Source organism: Triticum aestivum, chromosome 4D (genome assembly GCF_018294505.1).
Source record: "Triticum aestivum cultivar Chinese Spring chromosome 4D, IWGSC CS RefSeq v2.1, whole genome shotgun sequence".
Taxonomy (NCBI): domain Eukaryota; kingdom Viridiplantae; phylum Streptophyta; class Magnoliopsida; order Poales; family Poaceae; genus Triticum; species Triticum aestivum.
Window position 1 is genome coordinate 403,039,751 of NC_057805.1, and position 18,074 is coordinate 403,057,824.

Sequence of the window (18,074 nt, forward strand, 5' to 3'; positions counted from 1 at the left end):
TCATGGACCGCGACCACCCAGCCCCCAGCACCCAATCCAATTGCCCGCACGAAGACAGCCAGTCCACGGCTTCGCGTGCGCCCTGGACCGAGCCCCCTGCACCGCCCGGCCACCCGTCCCCACCTGGCAGGGTCGGCTCCACGCTGGACCCGCACCCACGGGAAACAGGCGCCGTTAATGGCCGCCACAACGGTAAACGTTACCCCTGCGAAGGAGAAGAAGAGAGCGCCCCGATCCCCTCCCCCTCCCCCTCCAGATCACACCACCACCGTCTCCGCCCCCAAATCCATTCCCAGGCCCGCGTCTCTGCTGCCGCGCGTTGCGAGCTCGGGAGCTCGGGCTGGGCTTTAGGGCTCCAGGTCCTCGCGTCCCCGCGCGCTCCGCCTCCCCGGGGTTGGTTAGGGTTACGCCGCGGTCGTCGGGGGCCGTGTGGCTGCGAGGCGCCGCGGGCCGATGCGGCGATCGCCGGCGATCGAGACGCTCTAGAGGAGGGGATCTGCTGCCGCCGCCGCGGTTTCTCCTGCGATGGCCGCCGACGCGCTCTCCATCATCCCGGGCGCCGTGCTGCGCAACCTCGCCGACAAGCTCTACGAGAAGCGGAAGAACGCCGCGCTCGAGGTGAGGGATTTCGATTGCTTTGGGGAGTCGGGGCGGGGCCTCGTTCGAGCAATCGCGCGGGATTTGAGGCGGAATTTTTTGTTGTGGCCGGATGTGTTGGTGTAGATTGAGGGGATCGTGAAGCAGCTGTCCACGGCGGGGGAGCACGACAAGATTGCGGCCGTGATCGGTCTGCTCACAAACGATTTCACATACTCCCCCCAGGCGAACCACCGGAAGGTTTGCTAGGATCGCTATGACTCTTGTTTCTGCTGTTGCTGGGCGATCAGATTTGTTAAGTTCTTTGGTGTTTTGTTGTTAGCAGGGCGGATTGATTGGGCTCGCGGCAGTTACTGTAGGCCTCACCAGTGAGGCTGCTCAGCACCTCGAGGTTTGGCAATTCACCTTGTGACCAAATATATATTGAAATTCTATCTAGTCTGGTCCATTTAATTTTTTGTGTAGAATTATTCTGTATCTCTATCTCTTGAGACTTCTCTGCCTTGATTTTATGAAATGTCATATAAACCGAGCAATCGTGGGACTGGATTGCTATTGGTGGTACCACAGTGTCCAGTTGGTTTATTGAGGTTCGCTAATGGTCATTGAAGAATATACCTGGCTTCACAGTCGCAGCTGCATTCATATGATTAATGGTTAATTTTAGTAAAAATACTGGATGTTCTAATGGCTTTTGGCTCTTGTAGTTTTCATTAGCTATTGCTTTTGATTTGCATGCTAATATAGTAATATCATAGTTCAAGTATTGGGACCAAGCTATTTAGGAATGAAAAATCATGGAAAGCTTTTGCGTGTTCCCTAAAAGAAGCCCACTTAGGACGCGCTGGATGGGATTTTATAAAACCCTTATTACTGCTAAAGTCGAAAAATCGTTCTGTGTATGGATTCACCATGATTGCTGGGAGGGTCGGCCCATTTTCCCTTTGATATTAGTTCTGTATCTTTTTTTTGTTCATATTACGACCCACAGGATACGAGGATATTATAGACATATTATTGCCGTCTCCAAGAGTTGATAGATTGGATTTGGAAAAGATTATAGTTGTTTTTTGACATCATTCTACCAAATTTAGGTGCATTAATGGGGTTTAATATTGGATCTGGGAACAAAATTGTCACATGCCACTGGTCGATCCATGACAAAATTACCTTATTAATTACATTATACATTCCATCAATGCTTTACACAGGGCAATAAACTATATTGCGCTGCTTACGCCTCCCCCACCCTCCCCTCCGTCGGTGCTGGTCTCCTGGATAAATACGCTGCTGTTGCTCTGTGTGGTGTTGTTGGGGATGGGGGTAGCATTCTGATGGTTGTCACTTTTCCACAAAGGTGAAACTTGGAATAAATTTGCATAATATGGTTGCTGTCCTGTGATATTGCATGACAGTACAGCTCCCAAGTAACTTTGCTGGTATTCCTGTAAGCACCATGTAATTTTTCACTACAGAAAACACAGTGTTCTTGTCTTTTGAATTATGTACGATCTTACTGCATCTATCATTTGTACTATGGTTCTGGAAAGTAGGGCATCTGGGGTTTATGTGTTAGCTGTGGGCATGAGCCCGCATACAAGACATACTCATATGTAACATACCAATTTGCTCGAAACTTAATCTAATTTGACTTCTCTAAGTAACAAGACAGGCAATAGTTAATTGTCAATACCTTGTTCTCTCACTTGACGTCTCAATGTTATATACCAGATAGATGCCTATAATCTTATATGTTCTTTAATACATAACATTCATCTGCAAAAGGACTGGGATCATAATTGGTACTCCCTCCATTCACAAAGTTTTGGACATTTCAATATGGACTACGTATGGACTGAAATGAGTTAACAAACACACTAAAATGCTTCTATATACAACTGAATCAGAAAAAGGTTAGAACATCTTATAAAGTTATAATAGTGAACGGAGGGAGTAGTTTTTATTTTGGATGGTAAACCTACCAAACTTCAGTATATGCATTTGCTAATTCCATGGTTTGACCTGAAGTGTAAAGCATATAGCGTGTTTAAGCTGCTCACTAATCCAGCTATGCTAGGACTGTGATCGATCATGTTTCAGCTCTATATTTTTGGGCTGTGCTATTATTCTCTTGCTGTCAATTTGCTTGCATAATGAGCTTCATTGATATGTGCTTCCAGCTAATTGTACCTCCCGTGCTTAATTCTTTCCTGGACCAAGATAGCAGAGTGCGCTACTATGCCTGTGAAGCGCTATATAACATAGCAAAGGTGAAGATTTCATCGAGTAACATGAATTAAGTGATATGTATGCTTTATGCTAATGTGGTATTTGTCTGTAGGTTGTAAGAGGGGATTTTATCATCTACTTCAACAAGATTTTTGATGCGCTATGCAAACTGTCTGCAGACTCTGATGCAAATGTGCAGAGTGCAGCTCATCTTCTTGACAGGCTTGTCAAGGTATGGCTTAGTTTATATACACCCCATGTTCACTATCCTATTTTTAAATTGTCCCTGATAAAATTATTTGTTTATTACCCAGGATATTGTAACTGAGAGTGATCAATTCAGGTATGCCGTACATCTTCATTCTGTTTCCCATTGTCGGATATTTTGCTCACCTTAATCTTAATAATGCCCATTTCTGATTGCTACCTTTATCTTAATTTTACTTTTTAGCATAGAAGAATTTATACCACTCTTGAGAGAACGCATGAATGTGCTGAATCCTTATGTGCGACAATTTTTGGTGGGGTGGATCACGGTTTTAGACAGTGTGCCTGATATTGACATGCTTGGTTTCCTTCCTGATTTTCTTGATGGTAATGGCTCTCTTTTCCCTTGGTACATTACTTATGTTGGCAGTTAAGCAAACCTTGTGCTTTGGTGCCCCCTGCAGGTTTATTTAATATGCTGAGTGATTCCAGTCATGAGATAAGGCAGCAAGCAGATGCAGCACTTTCAGAGTTTCTGCAGGAAATTAAAAATTCACCAGTAAGTCTATACTTTGTAAAACTGTTTATCCTTTTTTAATTCTGTACCACTCTGTAAACAGTGTAAATGCAATAGATGTCTTGCCTTATAGTTACTCTTTTTATGTGATATTGTGATTTTGCCTTTACATAAACAAGCAAAGTGTTGTTTTCATTTTTTACTCTTCCAATGCTGATTGTCCGCCCTTAAATGAGAAGAATGTAGATTATGGTCGTATGGCTGAAATTCTTGTTAGGAGGGCAGGCTCTCCTGATGAATTCACCCGTTTGACATCTATCACATGGGTAATTCCTGCCTTGCAAGTTATCAAGAATTTAATCTTTAGAATCTTATTGCAGTACTGTTACATTCTGTATACTTGAAAGTGCAGATCAACGAGTTTGTGAAGCTTGGCGGGGAACAACTAGTCCCTTACTATGCAGATATCTTGGGAGCTATCTTGCCATGCATCTCTGACGAGGAGGAGAAAATTCGAGTGGTACTTCCTTTTTTCTGCTTATATTGAGACAATTCTTGAGATGTAGACTGTGTGCTTATTATTTACTTCTTTGTTTGCTAGGTTGCACGTGAAACTAATGAGGAACTTCGAGCTATAAAAGCTGATCAAGCCGAGGGATTTGACATTGGAGCGATTCTTGTGATCGCGAAGAGGTTCTCTATTCGAACCATTGAATAGAAATTTTGATTTCTATGTTTAGTTATGTAATAAATGTTGTTTGTATTATATTACACAGTATCCTTCATATTGCCATGGCTTAGTAGGTACCTTGCTGTTCAGTGTTGTAAAACACCCTACATGGCTGCGGATTAAATGGATACTGTAGACAAACCGTCATGCATATGATAATCAGAGTGACGTCATGGTCCATGAATGTCTTTGTTTAATCAGCTGCATAAATCCATTTAATTACCAAAATTCAGTCCAACCTCCCAGTGGCTTTGAACAGCACAGTAAAGCCCAACGGTACGTTAGAGTAAGTTTTATGCTTCTGGAAACTGGCAAACTGCAAATTATAGTAATTTTTTGTTTGGGAAATAGCAACGTTTTTTTAATAGTGTGTAAATATCGTAGTGATTAGAACACCAGTTACATACTTATGTTAGCTCGAACAAGGATTTTGAGTCAATGAGTTGAGCAGATGAGTCGGGGTACCGACTCATAGACTAGTCTAGACTACTCGACATGTATTTTAGCAGTAGCTAGTACAAAAATACCATAGTACTCAACTATTGATACCTAGTATATACTCCCTCCGTTCCGAATTAGTTCTCTTAGATTTGTCTAGATACGATCTAGACACGTTTTACTGTTAGGTACATCCGTATCTAGACAAATCTAAGACAATTAATTTAGTATAGTATACAATATTTTTTTTGAAGGCATGGGAAGTGGATGAAAAACCTGAGGCTGTGCCAATTGTATCCAATGGCCAGGCCCTCACTTTTCCAGGAGTCAGCAGCCTACAGAAGATCAAACAACTCAGATTTGCACTATCAGCGAACTAGTTGAGTCGAACAAGCTAGCCGACAGTCAGGTTGCGACTCATAGACTAGTCGCTCGACTAGTCTAGACTAGTCGTTCTAAACTCTCAATCCATGACCTTGAATCATTAGTCACAGCATAATTCTGATTACTCATGCTTCTTCCAGTTAATCGCTTTGCACTATCCTGTCCAATAGCTGTATTTTGTTTCTTTGCAACACTTATAAATGTGCAAAGTCACTTGTAACTTGAGATGTCTGTCTGCTTGGGATTTGTGATGTGGCTGTCCTTCTCTGTTTCAGAGAATTGAATAGCGAACATGAAGCCACTCGGATTGAGGCATTGCATTGGTTTTCCACTTTACTAGTTCGAGGTCGTGCTGAGGTACTAAAAAACTATGCAAATGTTTTGGATTACGTATATCCTAACTTTTGAATTGCTAGTCTTATCTCCTCAAGTCTGGAATGAACATAACTGCAAATCTATTTTGTTATAGATGTGTTGATAATCTTATGATTGATGTCTTGTATTTATGTGGAACAGTTCTCGGCATACCTGGATGGCATTTTTGAACCACTTCTAAATGCACTCTCCGATCCTTCAGATGCGGTAAGCTGTTCCAAAAAGCCTACCAAACTGCACTACCTGTTTACTTGTAACTTGAGATTATGATATAACTGTGTCACATTGTGTCTAGCTAAAATTACTTTGCTCTATGTATGGTTTCTGTAGTCAAATCTTGGAAACAATTATTGCACAGTTTGGAACAGTGTGTAGTGTATAGATTAATTTGTTTCCCAAGTGGAGCTAAATGATGAATCATGGTTCTGTGCTTTCTATACTGATATTGTACCAAGGGGACAAAATCACATTTTGATCTGTTCTTGACTTCTTGGACTTATAGTCCCCATCTAACTCTCTCAACCATTTGATTCTCCAAAGCATTTGTACATGGGAGTGAGATTGTATGCTTGCACGATGGTCACTGTAATGGGATCGCCATCCGCTATTAATATGGTTATCATTGCCATTGGCGATAGAGTACCCTTGTTGTGATTGCCCTCGGCAAGTCTGAAATGGATGTCTGGACCCAGTTATCCATTGTTACCTTGAAATGACATAACCAGATATAGCTATATATGTGATTGGAACAAATTTCATGCTTTCATTGTATTGTAAAACAGTCATTCCATAGAACTAGCTTCCACTAGTGTTTTACTTTGGTAAAAAGAAAACGCTATCACAGAAGCAAGCCTGGCAGTTTGGTCACAGCATTTTTACTTGTGCAGGTTGTCCTTTTAGTGTTGGAAGTTCATGCACGAATAGCTGAAGAGTATCATCACTTCCAACATCTCATGTCTTACTTAATCCACACTTTCCACAACAATCATGTTCTTCTGGAGAAGTACGTACATTTTGCTACTCTAGAGCTGATTCTTTCTTCATGAATTGTTGTGGTTTAGGTTAGATACTTCAATATTTGGTTAATGCCATGCAAATAAATGTTTTATTGCATACTGTGTACAGGCGTGGTGCTTTGATTGTTCGTCGACTTTGTGTTCTTCTGGGTGCTGAAAAAGTTTATCGAGAGTTTTCTACTATTCTTCAGACTGAAGGTGACCTTGATTTTGCCTCCACCATGGTTCAGGTACGTTCAATTGGCACATCTTCCAACTTGGATGTTTTAAATGCAACATCTGTATAACTAAGCATTTTTGTGTGCAGGCATTGAATTTGATTTTGCTCACATCTACTGAACTTGCGGAGCTGCGGTCTCTTCTTAAAAAGTCATTGGTGGATACTTGTGGGAAGGACTTATTTCTATCTTTATACGCTTCTTGGTGCCACTCTCCAATGGCTACCATCAGTTTGTGCTTACTTGCTCAGGTGGTAATGATGGATTTTATGTTTGTGTTGCTTACCTGGACTCTACTGATCTTTGATCTTATCCAATGTGTATAGGCATACAATCATGCGAGTTCTGTTATTCAGTCTCTGGGAGAAGAAGACATAAATGTGAAGTTTCTGGTGCAGCTTGATAAATTGATCCGTCTATTAGAGACTCCAGTATTTGCTTACTTGCGTTTACAGGTGAAGTCGCCTTTTCTGACTAACTAATCCGTTCCAGCATTTGGATGTGTCTGTTTCTCTTTTTTTGTTCTCCTTTTTTGACAGTTTTGTCATTTAATCATCCTACTTCGACTTCTAGCTTCTGTTAATCAAGTTCTGCTGTAACACAACATGATAGGTCCGGATGCATCTTCGTAAATTACTGTATGTCCATGTCTTCTTCTGGTCATACTTTTCCCAAAGTTTGATGCTCTCTCCTAGAGATTTCACATTCAGATAAAATACTCTTAAGGCCAACACAAAGATACGCTATGAAAATTGTGATGGCATGCCTTACATTTTGCTTGTTTATACATTTAGACCTAATATGTAAGTTCTGTTGTTTCAATGTTGGCTACTATTTTATATGGTATGCCACTCTGCTGATGTACTATTTTATACATGCAGCTTCTTGAGCCTGGAAAACACACTTGGCTTCTGAAAACACTTTACGGTCTCCTTATGCTCTTGCCTCAGGTATGTTCAAATGTGATCCCTACAGCCTTTTCAATAGTTCAACAAATATGCTGTTTCCAAATTGTGAACTTGGAGACTTCAGATATTTATAGAAAGAGAAGCCATAGAGATAAATATGCAGTGGACGCTATTATCGTTATTGCCTGAAGGCTATATTTCTCCGTAGTTGGAACACGCATGTGTTATACTAAGGTGCATATTGCTCACACCAGACATGTACCATTATAATCTGCCTCTTTGCACAGTTTATTCTAGAACTTTTTCTATCAAAGTCAAATTGGAAATCCCTGGATAGCTGCAGCCATCTTGCACTATGATAGGTATCCCATGAATGGCCTTTACCTTTCCACTAGAACAGGATTTTCTACTCGCATAGATATTCTTCCAACTTCTGTGTGGAAATAGGCGTGTTGCTTTTGCGCCATTCCTTCGAAGTCTTATATCCATGTCAATTCCCTGAAAGTACTGGTGTTAGCTTATGCTGTAAAAAATGTTGCTCTAATGGTCCCTTTGTTAGTTCTGCATTTTGGCATTTTGATCTCCATTTCTTTGAGCCTTGTACTGTTAGGTTCCATGGTAGTTTGGAACGTGGTCTTCCATTTCTTCTGGAATGAGTTTTTTTTTGGCGCAGGGACTGTTGACCTTTTCACAAGTTCCCCCTTCTGAATGTTTACTTAAGGGAAGTTTTAACTATTTAAATTGTCTATAATATATTGTTTATGTTTATGCAGCAAAGTGCGGCCTTCAAGATCTTGAGGACTCGACTGAAGACAGTGCCTTTCAGTGAAAATCTCAAGCGCACATCTTCTGCAAATCCATACTCTCAGATTCTACAAGTGACAGAAGATGGCAATCGAAATCAAGATGCGCCAAACTATAGCGCAATTGATTTTTCATCTCGTCTCCAGCAATTTGGGAGCATGCAGCAGCAGCACCGAAACCATTTGAAGAATCAACTGCAATCTCGAAAATCCGCTTCAGCAGCAGTATTATCGCAGGTACTGTTTTGCTTACATTCACGATCTTACCACTATCTTCATTCTTAGGCATCTTGAAGGGCGTGCAATGAAACTAATCTAACTTTGGCTACTAATTAATATATGAACACTATTTAGATTGAAAAGGTCAAATCATTAGATTCATCCAAATAGTATAACAATTTTGTACTATATTTGTTATTCAAATTCCTACTATTGGACGCTTTGGCCTTGCTGCTCTTGGAAAATATATCTATTCGAATCCAGAAATGCTGACCCTTGATCACTGACTGGTTTTGCACCCCTTGATCACTGACTGGTTTTGCACTGGTGTTCTTAATCACCTTCCTAACAGAATATGACTGCATCTTTATTTAACTACTTATTTGTGTAAACCTGCCTTTCCTCCAAAGGATGATTGCTAGGGTAAGCATTTGTGAATTCCATGCAGGAGATTCAAAGATATGAAGAATCACAATCCTCCTCAACACCAGAGATAAGCAGGCCCCCATCTAGAGCACCCAAAGCCATTTCATGATGCACATATGGTTGCTTGTGATGTATGGTACGTTTGCAGGACGCATCGTCACAAATTTGTTGGGGCTTGGTTGGTCTCCTTTAGTTTTTTCCAAAGGAGGTTGCATAGGGGGGGTACATAGAGTGTAATCTTTTTGTTTGGTTCCTAGATTTTGTCATGGGATGGCAATTATTTGTTGGAGAAATCTCGTTTCCATTCTCCCTTTAGTGATTCTTATTTTTTTTCTTAGATGTTCTACTGCTCATCTGGTTTCTGTAATTTTTCAATTGAAGGCCATATGAGCATAGTAGTATCTGGAGATATGTTACAACTGTTCTGCCTACCAATCTCCAATAAATTTAGCGATATGCGGTGTAAATTTCTGTCTCTACCTTCGTGGGCTGGTATATGTAGCCTTTTGCTATTAAGCATGCATTTTTTGGACCTTGTCCATACATCAGTTTACATGTTATATTTGGGAGCAAGATCTGCGCTTAACCCTTTGTATCAACATATTAGTTCCAAACTGCTCTCGAATTGATCTGCCCTGTGTGCTGATTAGTGTCTCAAGTGGTGACGTGTGGGCGGTCTGAGTGGGTTTGCTTTCTCATTGTTGATTTACTATTTGGGTTCAAGCGGACGCCTCTGCAACTCTAATTGTAGGATTAGCACTGCGCAAGTTTTGACTGCCCGCTATGGCCTGCGGGCACATGTGGACGTCCGCATCTTCAGTTTAGCTGCTTTGCCTAATGCAAAGTACAATAGGCTAGCTTTGATCCTGACGAAGCTAGCTATACACATTCAGATTTCACTGTGTTATTTTTGTTCCGAACACAAAAGCTCAACCTCATGTAAACGTACAGGCTCATGAGGACACATTCAGACAAAAGTAGTTATTCAGGAGGAGCCTCGTGCTCCTTCAAGAATTCTGATTAGCTAAAGTACAGTACCTACTTCAACATTTCAGCATGAGCTTATGGCATGAGCCTTGCCGCTTGAAAAATTCAGATTTTTTCACTTTGGCATCCTCTTTACTTTACACAAATTCCTCTCTGCTTATTGGTTCTGCGCTAGGCTCGGTGTGTGTGAGGTGTAACAAAATGACTCGATGTGTACATTCGTGTAAACCGCAAATTGGTCTACTAGGCTTCTTAGAAGCTAGCTATACACATTCAGATCTATATATGCTGTGGAGTTCGGCTGCGGCTAGGCTTCTTAGGAGTTCGGCCAGAGATGCTCATGATACGCAGGGAATATATATCCACGTCCTAGATGAGATCAATTTGCGGACGCTCTACTAGGCCATGTAAGATTATGTACGACTGGTCCTAATCCATCCAGCCATGGGGCACATTTCTATCCAGTCTTGTCAGCAAAATAATGCATTGGCGATCTGGTGGTTCTAAGCCAGCCTCCTTTTTGCGTCTATCTTTGCCAATCCTCCTACTCGCTTTACTGTTACGGTGCCCGCTGCCCCTCCTTTCTGTACAGTGAAACGCACGCGAAGGAATTTGTGCCTGATGCCGATTCGATGCCAGTTGCTGTGTGATTGCCAATGTGTTTGCACCTGACCTGGTGGTGTTTCTTGCAGCTTCTGTTTTCTTTCAGAAGCTACACCCAGTGAATTTGATGCCAGTTGCGCTATAAAGAAGAGACAGAGGATTATAAAGCAGACTCTTTCTTGCAGCCATACCCAAACCTGGATATATAGAGAGATTTGCAGAGAATCAACTCTAGGAGAACTTATGTCAATGTCCCACAATTTCTGTAGTTTTTGCCATAAAACAACAGCTACTGTGCTAACGATTCACACACCATCCAAAACCCTCATTTGATGTGAAAACTGACCAGGACCCACCTGTCAGGTCACGTGACTATTTGGACTGAATTTTGTCTGAAAGAAAACCTTGTTGTCTAGAAAAATCTGAACAAATCCAAAAAAACATAAATACTTTTTTGGGAAAGTTTCAGCTTATTTGCAATTTTCCTAAGGGGACCGATCAACCAGTTTTGACATCATATGATGATTTCATGTGTTGTGCAAATCATAGCACACAAGCTGTGATTTCACGACAAATGATCCAGTTGTGCTGAATCGATATAATATCAAGCTTTCTCGGAAATTCAGTCATATATATACATACATAAATTACTCTCATGAGCATGGGAGCTCATATTTCTCAAGATAATCACCTTGAATGCCAGTCTCTCAACAACTCTATGAGATATGCTCTCTCTCCTTCTAAACACCGAGAAATGGGTTTGTCGGGACTTGGTGGTGTTTCCTCGCCGACCAGGTGTGAATTCTGAATTATGGTACTCCCTCCGATCCAAATTAATTGAGAGCGTCAATTAATTTGGATCGGAGTGAGTATCTCATGTTTGTTCTGTGCTTTAATCAATTAAAAATTTCATTGGGCCTCTCTGGTTGGACTAGTTTTTTCTTTCTCTTATTCCAAACACTCTACATGACTAATTAGTTGTACTGAAGTAAATATATATGCTTACTACTTCATTCCTTTTTTAACCGAAGGACCACACCGAAATGTAGTTGAGGTAACATCTACTACCAGATGCGCGGTAATCTAACAAGTAGGGGCATCCGTGACGTCCCATGACAATATCACTGGTTGAACGGAAGAGTACAAACATGTTCTTTTATCATATTTTTCAAAAGATGATAGCGGAAGTTGTTGAAAGGCCCATAGTTTTCTCATTACATTAATTAGGATGGAAGAGTTGAGAAACAATGGACACGTTGAATGATGGTTAAGTTTACAGGGTCTTGATGCGGAGATAGTACATAATAATGAGTATCTTGGTTGACCTTCCATCCATAAAAGATAATTTGTCCATCCAGTGTAATACTACAAGAGAGTTTTTATACTTCCATTGTGCCGAGAATAGATTCCGTGACCAATAGTACAAGCCGGTGATGCAACGGAGATGCAAGATTCCTCACAGAAAAATGGGTACCAAAGTACAAATTGAGTTCTTGGAAACAAGTTAAGAAACGTAAACCGGCCAGTCGGTTCTTGGGGGAACAAATGAGACACACTGGCATGACTTTTATGAGCCTAAAGGGACATCATGGTGAGATCGTCTGTCGCACCTCAACCCTCAAGGGTTGGACTACACTGCCCCCATATGAACACATGGACGGTCGTTGGTTTGTTGCATACTCTAGTATGCCCCCTGAAAAAATTTAGGGGACTACCTTGTACAAATAAACACTTATGCTTATTTTATTTATTTATTTCTCTAAGCACATTTTTTAAGCACCTTGTATTGTAAATGGCCTCCGTGTTCGGTTGGGAGGAGAGAGAGAAGAAGGGGATCATGCATGTGCGGGAGAGAGAGAGAAGAGAGGGACATGCATGTGATTGGTCAAATGCATGTCCGGACTCCGGCAAAAAACCCCACGTTTGTCTAAAAAATACCAGAATTTAGACGTCCGGACAGCTTCGCGGACGAATACAGGTCCCATTGGGTTGTAAAAGTGAACAAATGTGTCCGACCAAACATATACCAGTGTTTTGCGGGTCTCTTTTAGAGATGCCCTTAGTACGATGCCGACTGTCTATTATAACAAGATTTGTGTGGCTCCGGTGAGTGAGGGGCGATGACGGCGTCATGCCTCTGGCTTGCTTAAGTGTTTGTAGTCGTCGTTAGATGGTCTATGAATCGGATGTAATTTCTTTTATTTTTAGTGTTTCTTGTGTTGCCATTGTATTTGATGAATAGATCCGAAATTTCGGTGCACTCATACCTTGAGATCGGCGAAAAGGTCACCTGCCTTAAGTTCCAATGATTGGAGACATGCAGAAGACATCAAAACAGGGGGGCAATGTGGTTAAAACACAACGAGTTTGTCCAAAAATGTGTCCATCAAATGACGATCTTCCATGCCATAAAAAAGTCAATATCTTACCGCATGAAAAGGACAAGAGAGAAAAGAAGGCCAAACAATGTGTAGATGCAAAGTCAACCAACAATGCGGTGTCAGTAATTTCCCTCAAAGAAAAAAAACAATGCGGTGAATGGACGACGTTTAAGATACCACAGGGCATGTTCCAATACTGCCTTTAATTGGCCCTTGGTATTCCGTTGTTTAGAATCCAGTAGCTGTAGACAACAGTATAGAATCAAGGAGTACTTCGTAGTCCAGGTTAGCTGAATAATTTGGACAAACTAAGGAACAAAAATAAGATTGGCGGAGGCGAAAACTATAACGCGAGAATCTTGAAGCAAAGAGAGAGCTCACTTGTTTATTCCTACTAACTTCAATCATGTCATCAAATAACAAATCTCTCTTGTATACTCGTCCCCCGGTCTAAAAAACTTGCAAATTGGCGAATCGTCGTCGAAAACTCAGGAACGCGGCGTAACAGCGGATGCATTGTTCTTGTGATAGCCGGCCCGTTTCTTGTCGGTTTAAGCAAAATGTCATCGTCTATGCTGAAGGATGGGCCAATCCATGGCTTTTGTACCGAAGTAGACGAGCATTTTAAAAGGGCTCCGTGTGGATCAATTTGGCAGTCTTATCTTTGGCTGATGTTTCCTATTGAAAGCCTGATGATGGCCTACATGACGCCTACCCATCGCCCCATGAACAGAGAAAGGTAACGGCGAGAGAGAGAAAAAATGTTGCTGTTTCTATGTAGTCCACCCATTTTGGGTAGACTGATGGCATCCAATGCCTAGTGAAAGTTCTCGCCAAGAAAAGGCCAATGCCTTGTTATTTTGTTTATTATGTGCAATATACATGTAATTAACCAGAAGCATGGTTCTTGATTGGTTGTGGAAGTAGAAGCTGACAGCTCACATATAGTTCCGGCAAAAAAGAAAAGAAAAAAAACTCACATATGGGAAAAGGCCAGCCAGAACTTGCACTTGTTATAGGAGGAACTTGTTGTTTACTGGAGGTGATCGGACCGTAGAAGCAAGGTCACGTCGGTCGCTTACCAATTCCGGCCCCGAACAATTAACATCCAACGGGACAAGGGCAAAGCCAGCACGAAAGTGAATTCCTACACGAAATACCCAACTTGGTTCAGTTTAGCAGCTCTACCACCACAGACGTGTGCCGCTACCAAAAATCATTGGCATATTGCACCTCTACAAAATACACCCCAAATATTTCAGGTTAACACCGGAACATACATTTGGCCGATCGGCTGGCAAATTACAATCGTACCATGTTTGGCTATATAGGGGACACTCAATACATACTGAGAAACTTTTACCTCTTGGCTGCAACCCTATAATTATGGAATAAAACTTCTATTTTGTGTAGAGATACTGAACAGATCTGGCACAATTATTGGGTTGATATGGCTTGGAATGGGACACTACCTGCTCCACCCCTTTGTTCCTTAGGTGGTGGTCACATGTGTGTTTCCTACTTCTTCTTCAACGTGGAGTCACAAAACTCTGTGCCATTGGCTATTTTCGGGAGGTGGGTTCTACCTCAAGCTCTGCACGATTGCTTAACGTGTAACATTATTTATGACTCCACATGTAAAAACACTTGATGTTAGGGAGAGTGCTGCTTAGAGCATGTGAGGGACTGAGCAGGTAGCGTCGCTACCATGCCACCACACCTCTTTTACTTGGATCCTCACATGGATGATACATTTGTCACTACGTGTACGAGTAAGAACAAGTGGCTCGACATCAAGGACATCGCCAATTTGCCATCCTCTAAGCAAGGTACGGTGTGAATCTCTTCCACCATCTAATTGCAGAGCATATGAGATGCAATGATGTGCAATACTGCTAGAACACCGCTAATATTATTGGTCATAGTTGGCTGAATATGAAGAAAGTTAACTATATCATTTGGTTAATGTTAAACTCAAAAGTCCTCTATGAGAAATGATTGATCTAAAGATGCAAAGATTTTTTACAGTTGATTTTTGATTACGGTCACCTTTAGCTTAAAGCAAACCTAGACCGCATCCCAGTTTTTGGCAACAATTTCTTTTATTCTCTAGCGACTGGGAAATAATTATGTCCGCTGACAACTATCCAATTTAAACATCATATACATGCAAGTTATAGTTATTCCCAATTCAGAAACCGGTCCCTTACATTTTGCTCCTTTTAGTTAAGGTTTGCCCCTTTTAGTTACGGAAAAATTAACGCCCACACGTGTGGGCGTTTGCACATCGCCCACACGCCTCCATCATCACTCATTTTGCCACGTATGAACAGATGACAGCAGCGGAAATCTTTTTGGTTTTCGGCTTAAAAATGTTTTATCTCCTAATTAAAAAAGCAAATTAAGAATTCATTTTCATCATTAAATCCGTCTCGACGAGATCTTCAAAACTAGACCCCATGTTGATATGTTTTGACGAAATTTTTTTTTTGCCCAAAAGTTGCCATGATGTTTGCACTGTAGTTGCCATAGTGCTTAAACTAAAGTTGCCATGTGGCAATTATAGTTTGTATATCATGACAATTTTAGTTTTCCGATGATGACAATTCTAGTACTTTGACCATGATTTTTTTTGGTATGAACCATGGCAATTTTAAGTGCATGTATCATGGCAATTTTAATTTATGGTGCATGGCAAGTCTAGTTTCTTAATTCTCTGTTTTATAATATGTCAAAATTTACTTTTAAATATAGAAGAAAATAGCTGAAACATATCATGTCAATTCATGTGCAATAGATACGGCAACTTTTAACAAAAAAAAAATTTCGTCGAAATATATTGATATGAGATCTAGTATCGAAGATCTCGTCGCGAGGTATTTAATGGTGAAAACGGATCTTCAATCGGATTTTTCATTTAAGAGATAAAATATTTTAAAAACAGAAAATCCAAAAAGATTTCCACATGCATGCGGTGACATGACGTATTCTGTGTGCTATAGGGCGTGTGGACGGGTTTGGCTCTCTCCACACGTGTGGGCGTTAGCGTTGTAGGTCATTCTTTTTCGCAATACGATACTCGCACAAGTTGTGTCTTCTGGAATGCCTGACAATAAGTTTTTCTTTCTAAGGCATGGATTGCATAAGTCAATATTTGATTTAAAAAACTAAACAATATAAAAGTGTAGGGGCAAAATTATATATCCAACTCAAGTTACCATGGCTGATCCTTACCAAGAAAAGGGTCTCGTCCAACTAGACAAAGCACCGACCAACATACAACAAAACCATACAACTCGGACACCACAACACACACACTCAAGACAAGATCATGGGTGTTGAGAACAACTACACCACCCCATATAACTCCAAGCCATCTACAAGTAGGAAGAGAGGGCACCGCTGAAGTCTTCGAAGCCCTCAACCGTGAACGAGTCACAGCGAAGAGTCGAAGCCGTGCACGACGAGACGTGTAATCTAACACCGCATCTTTAGGAAAAGGGCCCGACACCGGAGCGCCGCCATTGCTCGATCCAGGGATAGAGGTTTCCCCCAAAACAACAAGGAGGACGATGAGGAACCGCGGTGACACCTTTCAAGAAGGAGACAATCCCATAAGTGTTGCTGTCGCCGTCCTGGCAGAGCAGAGAGGGTTTCACCCCGGCAAGTCCTCTCCGCCTTAGAGATGTAGTACAACAAGCTACGGGGACGCCCGTTGTACCACTGTTATCGATTCACACTAGCTACGGGGACGCCCGTTGTACCACTGTTATCGATTCACACTAGCTACCACGTCGCCTACACGACCATGATAACCAACCAACATCGGAGCCACGAGCTCTGCCCACGAGAACCGCGGCTCCCACCACCAAGGCCATCGCCCCGACATCCGAGACCACCTCTCAACCACCGCCACCGCACATGAACACCGGCAACTAGTTAAGGGGCAGAAAATACCCCTCCTTCCGCCCAAATGAGCCCCTTTGGCAGGAACGGAGCCTAGACGGCTAGATCCGGGCAGGAGGAAGTCGCCGATGATCATAGCCACTCGCCAAGCCCAATTTGGCACCACCAGATCTCAACAACGTCGAGTCCAAGAGACCCCTGCGTCCCTCCTTGAGGCGCCCCTCCCACCCACCGGCCAGCCATCAACGCGCCGCACACGTTTAACCACCACCTCCATCCCAAAAAGGGGCCGCCACCTGCTGCCGAACCAAGTGCCAGCATGAATAGAGAATAGGAGGCCGAGCCACCACCGCTGCCGCGCCACCACCTCCACCACCATCGCCACGGCAGAGACGGCCACCACGACCGGTGTCACTCATGACACTTGCCGCCTGGAGGGAAAGACCGGCCGCCTGCCACCGCCTTCCCAGGCGAACACCGCCATCGCGCTGCCGCTACAGCTGCGAGCAGCCACCACACCTGGTCGTCGTCTTGTGGTGACGCCCGGCATCCGCGCCACGCCCTGGCCTGGGAGCGTTGGCCTGCGCCAACCCCGCCACGTGAGAGGACGAAGAGTCCCTGCCGCCGACCACCGGGCTTCGCCTAGCCTCGCTCCCTAGCAGCGGCGAGGGACAAGCCCGGCGGCTCGATCTAGGGTTCCCTCCCCGTCGCCATCCGGGAGGGGTGGGTGAGCTTTTTCCTCCCTAAAGCAAACAAAATCTGGTTGACACCACGGCTGATCCTAACGGTTATAACTTGTAACCACATTATTTTACCTATATGTTTCTTACACGGCCTCAAAACTTAAGCTATTTGCCATCTCAAAAAAAAAAACAGCTATCTGCTCAGGTCAACTTACAACTACGGTCTGGTTGCGTGTGAGCCCCCCTCAAGTTGAGATGGTTACTTCAGGCTCTTGCAACACACACACACACACACACACACACACATACACACACAACCCCTGTGGATCCTTCTTTCTACAATAAAAATAAAATAAAAATAAGGAGATAGACAGAGTATCTTTTAAACGTCGCAAAACAAGAGAGAGAGAGAGTATCTTTTGAAACTGAAACAGAAAAACGAATCAA

General features: G+C 42.5%; 1 protein-coding gene across 2 annotated transcripts; it reads left to right on the forward strand.

Moving 5' to 3' along the window:
- Window positions 1-216: 216 nt before the first annotated feature.
- LOC123098201 (protein VAC14 homolog) lies at window positions 217-9,534 on the forward strand. Of its 2 annotated transcripts, none has more exons than XM_044520121.1 (20): window positions 217-618; window positions 724-837; window positions 920-988; window positions 2,778-2,867; window positions 2,939-3,058; window positions 3,141-3,169; window positions 3,278-3,420; window positions 3,498-3,592; window positions 3,790-3,876; window positions 3,963-4,070; window positions 4,152-4,243; window positions 5,378-5,459; window positions 5,619-5,684; window positions 6,365-6,480; window positions 6,603-6,723; window positions 6,801-6,962; window positions 7,038-7,166; window positions 7,593-7,661; window positions 8,393-8,659; window positions 9,090-9,534. In XM_044520121.1, the coding sequence occupies exons 1-20, from the start codon at window positions 526-528 to the stop codon at window positions 9,174-9,176; spliced, it is 2,139 nt and encodes a 712-aa protein (XP_044376056.1). In that variant the 5' UTR covers window positions 217-525; the 3' UTR covers window positions 9,177-9,534. The 2 variants fall into 2 exon arrangements, with proteins under 2 accessions (XP_044376056.1, XP_044376057.1); XM_044520122.1 differs by having other exon boundaries at window positions 923-988.
- The last annotated feature ends 8,540 nt before the right edge of the window (window positions 9,535-18,074 follow it).

Excerpts from the sequence above, each read along its gene's own strand:
- LOC123098201 (XM_044520121.1), top strand. The coding sequence starts at position 526 with ATGGCCGCCGACGCGCTCTCCATCATCCCGGGCGCCGTGCTGCGCAAC. Across the intron at positions 619-723 it reads GGAAGAACGCCGCGCTCGAG|ATTGAGGGGATCGTGAAGCA; the intron begins GTGAGGGATTTC and ends GTGTTGGTGTAG. Across the intron at positions 4,071-4,151 it reads AGGAGGAGAAAATTCGAGTG|GTTGCACGTGAAACTAATGA; the intron begins GTACTTCCTTTT and ends TTTGTTTGCTAG.